This window comes from Elephantulus edwardii, unplaced genomic scaffold, assembly GCF_000299155.1.
Source record: "Elephantulus edwardii isolate Elephantulus edwardi_28Jun2011 unplaced genomic scaffold, EleEdw1.0 scaffold00035, whole genome shotgun sequence".
In the NCBI taxonomy this organism is placed as follows: Eukaryota; Metazoa; Chordata; class Mammalia; order Macroscelidea; family Macroscelididae; genus Elephantulus; species Elephantulus edwardii.
The window spans coordinates 1,188,617-1,200,865 of record NW_006399785.1 but is presented as its reverse complement, the minus strand read 5'-3'; the positions used below and the strand labels follow the sequence as shown (position 1 = coordinate 1,200,865).

The window sequence follows — 12,249 nt, the reverse complement described above, 5'->3', positions numbered from 1 at the left end:
CTCTATGAGGTGGATTGATTCAGTGACTGGGATAATCGGGATGGGAGTGTCAGAGATAGTGCGATTGGCACAGGACAGAGCAGAGTTTAGGGCTGCTGTACATAGGGTCACTATGAGTCACAAGCGACTGGATGGCACATAACAACAACAACTAAAGATCCATATTTGTTTAATTGCAGTAAAAAGTGGTTCAACAAGCTCTGAAATTATTAAACAGTATGACTGATATCATATGCAAGAGAAAATATTATAAAAAGGATAAAGCAGTACTTCAACAGGAAACTGCCAGAAATTAAATCCAGATTAAGAAGTGACAATGATAATAAGGGGTATCCTTGTTGATGTCAGATGGATCTTGGCTAAAAGCACATAACAGCAGAGAGATGTTTACTTTTGTTTTATTAACAATGCAAAAGCATTTGTCTTTTAAAGCATAGCAAATTATGGATAACAATGAGAAGAATTAGAATCTCAGAAAATTTCATTATACTCACACAAAATCTACACATAGATGAGGAAGCAGTCATCTGTGCAGAACAAGGAAACATTGCATGGTTTAAAATCTGAAAAGGTGTCTGTTTGGATTATGTAAATTCTTCAGAAAGTGTTAAAAGAAGATGGAGGGAATACACAGTCACTGTACCAAAAGCAAGTGGACAACACTGAAATATGTCAGGAAATACTGTACAACCAAGAGTCAATGATAAGGAAGGAAGAATTTCAAGTTTCACTCAAAACATTGGCAAAAAAATAAGGCCCTTGGAATTAAGGGAAGCCAACTTAAATGTTTCAAATGAAAGATGCTGCCCTGAGCATGCTCACCAGTCTACGCAGGTAAATTTGGAGGATAGTTATCTAGCCACTTTATTGGAGGAGATGTGTATTTTCTCCCATTCCGAGAATGTGGAACTTATCAAATAATACCATCACTGTAACATGCAAGTAAAACACTGCTGAGGATCATTAAAAAGAACAGCTAGAACCGTACATAAGCAGAGAACTGCCAGATATTCAAGGTTTATTTTAAAAAGTCTGTGGCATATAGTATTCCTATGTTCAGTTTTGTGAAAAAACGCCAAACTACCTTTCAGAGTGGTTATCCCACCAACATTATTTAAGAGTTCCTTTGTCACCACATCCTCTCCAACATTTATTGCTTGCTGTCCTGTTAAACTTTGCCACTGCTACTGAAGTAAAATGGTATCTCATTATGGTTTTGATTTGCATTTCTTTTATTGTCAGTGATTTTAAACATTACTTCATGTGTTTGTCGGCCATCTGAATGTCCTTCTCTGTGAAAAATTTTGCCATGTTTCTTGCCCATTTTGTAATTGGATTATCAATCTTTTTCTTCTGGATGCCCAGGAGTTTGATATCCTTGTCTAAAATGGTATTGCCAAATGTGTATTCCTTTCAGTAGGATTTCTTTTCCCAGCTATTTCACTGCTTGGAATATACTCTGAGAAAATGAGAACTGACACACAAACAGAGACTTGTACGCAAGTGCTCATAGCAGCATTACTTACCATAGAAAGAGCATGGAAACAGCTCCAATATCCAACCACAATCGAATGGATTAAGAAATTATGGTACATTCACACAATAGAATCCTATGCAGCGTGCAGGAGCAATGATTGTGTAAATTATTTCCTAACTTGGGAGGGATGGGAAGCATTGTGCTAAGTGAACTAACTCAATCTCATAAAGACAAATACTGTACAGGACCATAATTGTAGAATGAGTATGAGTCTTCAAGGTGGGAAAGAGGGAGTAGATGGGTGAAGGGGTGGTTTTTAATCATAGGATCACACAATTTGATGGTTGGAAGAGGGATGAGTAAAGGAAAGGGGAAACATCCAGTATGAAAAACAATGTATACAAACTTTGTAAGCAAAAAAGTGAGTCAAGGCGAGGCTGTGGCATGAGAATTATAATTTCTGAAGGCATGGCTAAAAGCAAAAATTACCTAAAGAATTTCTGTTTGTGCTTTATTGACTATGCAAATGTTTTTTACTATGTAGATCATGACAAATTATGGCTAACATTGACAAGAATGGGAACTCCAGAAGACTTAATTGTACCCATGCCAGACCTGTACTTAGACCAAGAAGCTGTTGTACTGACAGAGCAAGGGAACAATGGGATATCATCTCACCCTACAAACAACAGCGAAGTTCAACAGGGCAGAAAACAACAAATGCTAGCAAGGTTGAGGAGAGATTGGAACTCTTAGTCACTGTTGGTGCAAACGTAAAATGGTACAACCACAACTGAAGGCAATCTGGTATTTCTCAAAAAGTTGGAAATAAAAATATAATTTAACCCAATAATTCTACTACTGGGAATGAATATATCCTAAAGAAACCAGAGACATGACTCAAATAGATATATGTACACTCATGTTTATTACTGTATTATTCACAATAGCAAGGAGATAGAAGCAACCCAAGGCCCATTAATAAATAAATGGACATAAAAACTACGGTCCATTCACAGAATGGAATTACACAGTCAGTATTGAAAAATAATGAACTCGTAAAACAATACACAACATGCATGAGCCTGGAAGACATTATGTTAAGTGAGATATCTCAGTCACAAAAGGACAAATGCTGCATAATAGCAGTGTTATAAAATAGAACTAACAGGGGCAGGTGAGAGGAAATAGAAAAAATGTGGATAGATAATGAACAGTGCATTGGGACAGATGAGGGGAGAACTGTCTGAAAAGTTATATGAATAGACATTATATGTATGACAAGAATCTGGAACAAGAGGTGCATTGCAAAATGGTCTACAAATAGAGGAAGAGAGGGAGGGAAGAAAATGTGCAACAATGAATAAGTGAAATCCCAGCCATTCCATAATCTTTTATTAAAATCACAATAAAAGTAATAAAATTAGGAAATGTGTGTGTCATATTTGTATCCTTTCTCATTGCCTATTTAAATCTGTATGCTGAGATTATTTTAGAAGCTGGGATCCTATGAAGAAGAATGTGGCTTCAAGATTGGAGGAAGATTCATCAATAAGGTTCATTTATGCAAATGACACAACCTTGCTTCCTGAAATTGATGAAGAATTTACTGTGGAAGATCAAAGACTACAACCTTCAACATGGATTGCATCTGAATGTAAAGAAAAAATAAATCCTAGCCATTGGACCAATAGACAACATATCTGTAGCTGGAGAAAGGATTGAGATTTTCAATAATTTCATCTAAATACAAAGATTATCACTACTGTGTTAATAGGCAGCACCATGGTAGATGGACAAGAGATTGCTATTATTAACAATTACAGCTAGCTGGCCTCCACAATCAACACTCTTAACACTAAAAGCCAGGAAATGAAAAAAAAAAACAAATTGCATTGGATAAATCTGCTGACAGGGTCCTCTCTAGAATACTGAAAAGCAATGATGTCAGTCTAGATACTAAAGTGTGCCTAATACAGACCATGGTATTCACAATTGAGTCAGAGATCTGGATAATGGCCAAGGATGACAGAAGAATTGATGCATTCAAATTGTGATGCTGGAGAAGAATCTTGAACAAACCATGTACTGCCAAGAAAACAAATAGTTTTGTCTTGGTGAGGGTGAAACCAAATTTCTCCTTGGAGACGAGGATTTTGAAGCTGTCTCACATATTTTGGGGCAATGAGGTTGATGTTTCAGAATTATTGAGACTAGCTCAGGGCAGGAAAGGGTTCAGAGCTGCTGTACATAGGGTCGCTATGGATTGCTATGGGTTGCAGGTGGCTCAACGGCACATAACAACAACAAAAACACCAACTTGGATCCACAATAAATACCCTTGATACCAGCAGTCAGGAGATCAGTAGACGTTTTGCACTGGGAAAGACAATAGTCCTCTACCTCTTCAAATTATTGAGGAGCAATGATCTCAATTTGGGGACTAAAGTACACTGGATTTAGGCCACGGTCTTTTCAGCCACTTGCTATGCATCAGGGAACTGGACAGTAAATGAGAATGACAGAAGAAAAGTTAATGCTTTTGAAGAAAAATTGATGCTTCTGAGTTGTGGTGTTAGAGAAGAGTGCTAAATATCCCATAACTCTCTAAAGAAGAAACAGATATGTCTTGGAGAAGGTGTAGTCAGATGTTCCTTAGAGGCAAAGGCGAGCAAGCTACATTTCACATATTTTGGGTGTGTTGCTAGGTGAGTGTTTTCACTGGAGAGGGATATCATGCTTCGGAAGGTGGAGGGAGGGTGAAGGAGAGAAAGACTCTCAAATGGGTGGATTGACACAGTGACTACAGCAATGGGCTTGAAGATGTAGAAGTTTATGAGGTTGGCACTGAATAGAACAGGGTTCAGATTTGTTGTTCACAGGGTCACTATGAGTCATACGTAACTCAAGAGCTCTTAACAACAACAATATCATTATTAAATGCCCAAAGTATGTGAGAAAAATACTCATCATCTTTACCTCCAAAGAGCTATCTGGCTGCACCCTCTCCGTGATATATTTGTTTGTTTTGCGGCAGTTTATAGGATGTTCTGCATATAGATTGAAAAGGTCTGGAGACAGGATGCATCCCTGAAACACTCCCATCCTGATTTTGAACATGCAGTGTTTCCTCACTCTGTTTTGAGGATTGCTTCCTGGTCCAAGTATAGGTTTCACATAAGCACAATCAAGTGTTCTGGGATTCCCATTCTCCTCAAGATTAACCACGATTTGTTGTGATCTACACAATCAAATGCCTTTGCATAGTCAATGAAAGAGAGATAGACATTCTTCTGGTATTCTTTACTTTCTTCCAAGATCCATCAGATATTGATCTCTAGTGCCATGAACTCTTCTAAACCCAACTTGTATTTCTGGTAGTTCAATGTCAATAAACTGTTTCAGTCATTCCTGGATAATCTTCAAAAGGATTTTGCTTGTATATGATGAGTGATTGGAAGGAAAAGTGTCATCCACTTCCATAACAGCTTGCCTCCAGAAACCTTATGAACCTGGAGAGAGGATGAAGGCACCCAAGTGTCGAGGACTCTCCTCCATAAGGTCGCTATGAGTCACCTGCAACTCGACAGCACTTAACAACAACAACATGATGAATGATATTGTACAATAATTTCCACACTCTGTTAGGCTGCCTTTTCTTACAATGGGAATAAATATGAACCTCTTCCAGTCAGTTGGTTGGGTAGTTTTCCTCAAGATTTCTTGGCACAGGGTGGTGAGCATGTCCAGGGTAGCATCTGTTTGTTGAAATATATCAATTGGTATGCCATCAATTTCTGGGGCTTCATTTTTTTTGTCAACTCCTTCAGAGCAGCCTGAACTGCCTCCTTCATTACCATTGCCTCTGGATTATATGATGTTTCGTAAAATTCTATGTCAGCCAATTCTTTTTGGTCCAGTGACTCTGTCTACTCCTCCTATTTTCTTTTTATGCTTCCTGGATCATTCAATATTCTGCCTATAGCATCCTTAAGTATTGCAACTAGAGGCTTAAATTTGTTCTTTAATTCTTTCAATTTAAGAAATACCAGGCAAGTTTGGCCCTTTTGACTCTGAAACTCCAGTTCTTTGCATATTTCATTATAATACTTAGCTTTGTCTTCCTGTGCTGCCCTTTAAAATCTTCTATTCAGTTCCTTAACTTATTGATTTCTTCCCCTCTCTTTGGATTCTCGGTGCTCTAGTGCAATATTGAGAGTCTTCTGACATACACTTTGGTCTTTTCTTCTTCTTTAGTCTTTATAATGATCTTTTACTTTAGGAGGAGGAATGTGGCATCAGGATTTGAGGAAGACTCATCAACAGTCTACGTTACGCAGATAACACAAACTTGTTTACTGAAACTGAGAACAACATGAAGAACTTGCTGCAGAAGTTCAAGGACTGTATTCTCCAATATGGATTGAATCTCAACATCAAGAAAACAAAGATTCTCATCACTGGGCCAATTGGTAGATGGAGAAGATATTAAGATCATTAATATTTATAGCTTGCTTGACTCCACAATCAACACTTGCCACTTGGAGTCAGAAAATCAAAAGACTATTTGCATTAGGTAAATCTGCTCTCAGGGATCACTCCAGAGTACTGAGAAGCAACAAGGTCAGACTAGAGACTAAGGTGCACCTGATTCAGGCCATGGTCTTCATAATTGCTTGATATGCAGCATAGAGCTGGCCAATGACTAAAGATGACAGAAGAATTGATGTCTTTGAGTTGTGGTACTGAAGTGTCTTGAACATATCAGGGACTGTTAAGAAAACAAATAGTTCTGTCTTGGAGAGAGTGAAACCTAATTTCTCCTTGGAGGCTAGGATTTTGAAGCTCTGTCTCAAATACTTTGGGCATGTTGCCAGGAGAGACCAGTCTTTGGAAGAAGAAATAATGCTTGGAAGGATGGAGGGACAGCACAGGGGAGGAAGACCCCAGATGAGATAGATTGATAAAGTAATTAGAACAATGGGAGTAGGTGTGTTGGAATTAGTGAGACTGGCTCAGGACAGAGCAGACTTCAGAGCAGTTATACGTAGGGTTGCTATGAGTCACAGGCGACTCTATGGCCAATAACAACAACAACGTGGGATATTCAGCGCTCTTCTCCAACACTTCAGCTCAAAGTCATAAATTATTTGTTTATTATTTATTCAATATCCAACTCCCAGATGCATAGCAAGTGATGAGAAAGAACATGGCCTGAATGAGACACTCCTTAGTCCTCAAACTGGCATCATTACTCCTCAATAATTTGGAGATATTCCTAAATCCAAGGTTTCCCAGAGCAATTGTTGTTGTTGTTGCTGTTGTTAGGTGCTGTTCAGTCAAATACAACTTATAGAGACCCTATGAACAACAGATATCAATCCTGACCTATCCTGTGCCATCTTCACAATTCTTGACTCATTAGAACCCCGTAAGGCAGTCACCATGCCAATCCACCTTGTTGAGGGTCTTCCTTTTCCTTATCACAGCTCCACCCTTCCAGAGTAGTACATTTCCTTATTTCCTGACTGCTGATACAAAGGATGTTGATTGTGGATCCAAGGAAGATGAAGTTGTTGACAGTTTCAAATTTTTTCCATCTATCATGATGTTGTCTATTGGTCTAGTAGTAAGAATCTTTTTTTTCTTGATATTGAGATACAATCCATGCTGAAGGCTGCATTCCTTGATCTTCTGCAACAAGTCCTTCAAGTCCTCAGTTTCAGCAAGCAAGGTTGTGTCATCTGCATAATGCAGGTTATTAATGAGTCTCCCTCCAATCTTAATAACACATTCCTCTTCATAGAATTTTGACCTGATTCACAACCCTGACACACTTTCTCAATTTTAAATCATGCAGTGTTCCCCTGCTCTGTTCACAAACAGACTCCCGGGTTCATCATGAGCACAATTAAGCGCTCTGGGTCTCCAATTCTTCTCAAGGTCAGCCAAAACTCGTATGACCGACACAGTCAAATGTCTTCCCATAGTCAATAAACCACAAACAGACATTATTCTGGTGTTCTTACTCTCAGCCATTATTCATCTGACATGAGGAATGATATCACAAGCTCTTCTAAATTCTAAATTCTCTTGAACAGGCAGTTCCCTATCTATGTCCTGTTCCAGAATTTTTGAGTGATCATCTTCAGCTTGATTGTGGTGTCAGTGATATTGTTCAATGGTTTCCACATTCAGTTGGGTCATCTTTCTTTGGAACAGGACCAAACATAGACCTCTTCCAATCTGTTGTCCAGACAGCCATCCTCCAAATTTCCTGACACAGACTTAGGAGCTCATCCAAGGCTGCATCTGTTAATTGAAACAAGTCATTTATTCCTAGGGCCTTAATTTTTGCCAAAGCCTTCAATGTAGCTTCCATTTCCTCTTTCATTAACATTGTTTCCTGTTTTTGTGGTACTTCCTGAAATTTTTCAGTGCCAATCAATTCTTTCTGGTACAGTGACTCTGTGTATTCCCTCTATCTTCTTTTGATGCTTTCTGAGTCATTCAACGTATTGCCCATAGTAACTTTCAATATTATGATGTTGTTGTTGTTGTTGATTGCCTTCAAGTCAAGCACAACCCATAGCAACCCTATAAACAAAAGGCCTGAAGCCCCTATCAACATTTATCAAAGTTCATAGAGTTTCTGGAGTTTAGGAAGTGAATGCCACTCATGTTTCCAAACCTATCATAATATGTTACTGGAGTTTGTTTTGTGTTTTTTTTTTTATATGCCATTGAGTACCCTGCGATGTATAGTGACCCTATATACAGCAGCTCTGAATCCTTCCCTGTCCTGAGCCAGTCTCACTAACATACCAACACCCATCACCCCAGTCACTGGGTCAATCCCTCTCATCTGGGGTCTCACTCTCCTGCACTGTTCATCCACCCTTCTAAACATGATGTCCTTCTCCAAAGACAGATCTCTCCTGGCCACTTGTCCAAAGTAAGTGAGGCAGAGCTTCAAAATTCTAGCCTCCAAGGAGAGACTTGCTTTTATCCTCTCCAAGATCTATTTGTTTTCTTGGCAATTCATGGTATGTTCAAGACTCTTTTCCAGCACCACAACTTGAAGGCATCTATTCTTCTGTCATCCCTAATCATTGCCCAGCTCCCTGAAGCATAACAAGTAATTGAAAATTTCATGGCCTGGATTAGGTGCACCTTTGTATTTAAACTGACATCATTGCCCTTCAGCACTCTGGAGAGGTCCTAACAGCAGATTTTCCTAGTGCCATTTGTCTTTTGATTTCCTGACTGCTGATGTTAAGAGTGTTGATTGTGCATTGTTAACAGCCTTAATCTCTTCTCCATCTAATATGATAACAGTTGGCCCAGAGGTGAGAATCTTTGTCTTCTTGATGTTGAGCTTCAATCCATATTGAAGACTACCATCCTTGACCTTTTGCAGCAAGTGCTTCAGGTCTTCTTCAGTTTCAGCAAGCAAGGTTGCATCATCTTCATATAGTAGATTGTAAATAGAAATACCTTGGACCTAGCAAGTCCGCTACTGGGAATATACCCTAAAGAAGCCATAACTGCCACCCAACCAGATAAATGTTCAATCATGTTTATTGTGGCTTTGTTTACAATATCAAAGAGTTGGAAACAACCTAAGTGCCCATCAACAAATGAATAGATAGAGAAGCTCTGGTATATTCACACAATGGAATACAATGCAGCATGAAAAAACAAGGGACTGATGAAATATTATTCAAAATGGGTTACTCTGGAGGGCATTAGACTGAGTTAAATATCTCAGTCACAAAAGGACAAATACTGCATGGTGCGACTGTTGTAAAGTAGGAATGTCATCACAGTTTGTGGGGAACCTAAAAGAGGATAAATAATGTATATCGCATTGAAACAGATGAGGGAGAAAACTGTTTAGGAGGAATATATGACAGGAGTCCAGATTGAAAGCTGCATAGTGGAGTGAACTATGTAAAACAGTGAAAATTTTTTTAGTTTTAATTTTTTTTTTTACATTTCGAAGAGAAAAGCAAACTAGGGAGGATGGGTGGGCAGGAAGGAAAATATACAACAATGAATAAATGTAAATCCAAAGTCTCTGTAAACTTTTATTAAAATTTAAAAAATCTGAAAATAAAGATAATCTGAACATTGCACTAGAATGCCAAGAAGTCAAAGCAAAGGGAAGAAATAAAAATCAAAACGTGAAGGAGCTGAACAGAAGATTTCAAAGGGCGGCAAAGAAAGACAAAGCAAAATATTATAATGAAATGTGCTTAGAGCTGTAGTGGGAAGTTTAGAAGGGATGAACTTGCTCAGTATTTCTTAAGTTGAAGGAACTGAAGAACAGATTGAACTTTGGAGTTACAGTAATAAAGTATGATGTGTAAAGAATGAATGTTGAATGACACAGGAAGCATTAACAGAAGATGGAAGAAGTACACAGAGTCACTATACCAGAAAGAATTGACTGAAACAGAAGAATTTCATGAAACAATATATTTTCAAGAGCTTATGGTGATGAAGAAGTTCAAGCTGCTCTGAAGGAATTGGCAAATAACAAGGTCCCAGGAATTAATGGCATGCCAAATGACATATTTCAACAAAAAATTGTCCTAGACATGCTCACCAAGTCATGCCAAGAAATGTGGAGGACAATCATCTGACCAACTAACTAGAAGGGTTTCATATTTGCTCCCATGTCAAAAAAAGATGACCCAACAGAGTGTGGAAATTATCTGATAATATCATTAATATGCCTTTGAGCTGTGGTGCTGGAGAAGGGTACCATGGACTGCTAGGAAAACAAACAGATTCATCCTGGAGAGGCTCAAACCAGGCGGCTCCCTGGAGGCAAGGATTCTGAGGCTCCGTCTAACATATTTTGGACATGTTGTAAGGAGGGACCGGTCCTTGGAGAGGGACATCATGCTTGGGAGATTGGAGGGACAGCGCAGGAGAGGAAGGCCCTCTATGAGGTGGATTGATTCAATGACTGGGGTAATTGGGATGGGTGTGTCAGAGGCAGTTCGATTGGCACAGGACAGAGGAGAGTTTAGGGCTATTGTACATAGGGTCTCTAGGAGTCGCAAGTGACTTGATGGCACATAACAACAACAACGACAACAGCGACAAATCACATGCAAACAAGATATTGCTGAAAATTATCCAAAAATGACTGCACATCAACAGAGAACTGTCAGATGTGAAAGTTGGGCTTAGAAGAGGTCCTGATACTATGGATATCATAGCCAATATTAGATGACTCTTATCTGAAAGTAGAGAGTGCCAGAGGGACGTGTATTTCATTGACTATGCAAAGGCTATTGACTGCATGGATAATAACAAACTAAGGCTAACTCTGAGAAGAATGGGAATCCCAGAACACTTGTTTATACTTATTTGAAACCTTTACTTGGACCAGGAAGGAGGCAGTGTTCAGAGCAGAGCAACGAAACACCGCATGGTTCAAAACCAGGAAAGATGTATGCCAATGATGCATCCTAGCTCCTTTCAATCTATATATGGAAAAGATCACCATGGAGGCTAGGTTCTATGAGGAGGAATGGGACATCAAGATTGGAGGAAAACATCAACAACCTGCACTGTGTAGATGACACAATCTTACTTGCCAAAACTGAGAAGGACCTGAGACATTTGCTGCAGCATGTCAAGGACTACAATCTTTAATATGGTTTAAAGTCAAGAAAACAAAGAGTCTCAGCACTGAGCCAATTGGCAGCATCGTGATAGATGGTGAAGAGATTGAGATTGTCAACATCATCAGATTGCTTGGCTCCACAAGCAACACTTTTGGTCCCAGCAGTCAAGAAATCAAAAGACAAATTATGCTGAGAAAATCAGCTGATGGAGACATCTCCAGGATACTGAAGAGTAATGATGTCAATCTAGAGACTAAGGTGTACCTAATACAGAATACTGAACTTGAACTTCACAATTACTCGGTATGCATTAGAAATCTGGACAATGACTTAGGATAACAGGAAAAGAACCGATGCCTTTAAGTTATGGTGCTGTAAGAGAAGTGTTGAATATGATATGTACTGCTAGGAGAACAAACAAGTTAATCCTAGAGAGAATGATATCAGGCTGCTAATTGGAGGCAAGGATTTTGAAGTTGCTCCTGATAACTTTGGGCATGTTTCAAGGAGGGACCTGTCCTTGAAGAGGGACATAGTTTTTGGAAGAGTAGAGGGACAGCCCGAGAGAAGATGACCCTGGATGAGAAGGATTGACTCAGTGACTGGAGTAATAGGGTAGGTGTATCAGAGACAACAAAGTTGGCTCAAGATAGAGCAGTGTTCATGGCTGTTGTACACAGGATCACTATGAGTTGCATGTGCTCTGATGGCACAAAAGAACACAATTGTATATGAAGAACACCATCTCTTCTGTCTTCATATTGCAGATGAATCACCAAAGAAAAATCAGCTCTACCAGTCAGTTCATTTTGTAAGGAATGAAAAAAAATGTGCCTCACTTCAAATGAAGGGTCTTCAGTGAACATTTATTGCAGAGATTGCAACTCTGTTATTACTCTTGGGAAGCTTATGATTTTATAGTAATGTGACATCAGAATTGCTGGGAGACTCATCAATAACCCATATTATGCAGATGAGATAACTCTACTTGCTGAAAGTGAGGAGGACTTGACTTGTTCCAGAAGATCAAGGAATGCAGACTTCAGTGTGAATTGCATCTAAATATCAAGAAAATAAAGATTCTTACCACTGGACCAACAGGCAGCATCATGATGGATGGAGAGGAGA

General features: G+C 39.0%; 1 protein-coding gene across 1 annotated transcript in view; it reads right to left on the bottom strand.

The window, feature by feature from the left end:
- Nucleotides 1-7,516, bottom strand: part of LOC102853690 (40S ribosomal protein S18-like) — a 16,352-nt gene extending 8,836 nt beyond the window's left edge. The window contains exon 1 of the mRNA XM_006884529.1: nucleotides 7,507-7,516. Within this exon, the coding sequence (XP_006884591.1) occupies nucleotides 7,507-7,516 (10 nt within the window). The remainder of the gene's footprint in view (nucleotides 1-7,506) is intronic.
- Between the last annotated feature and the right edge of the window lie 4,733 nt (nucleotides 7,517-12,249).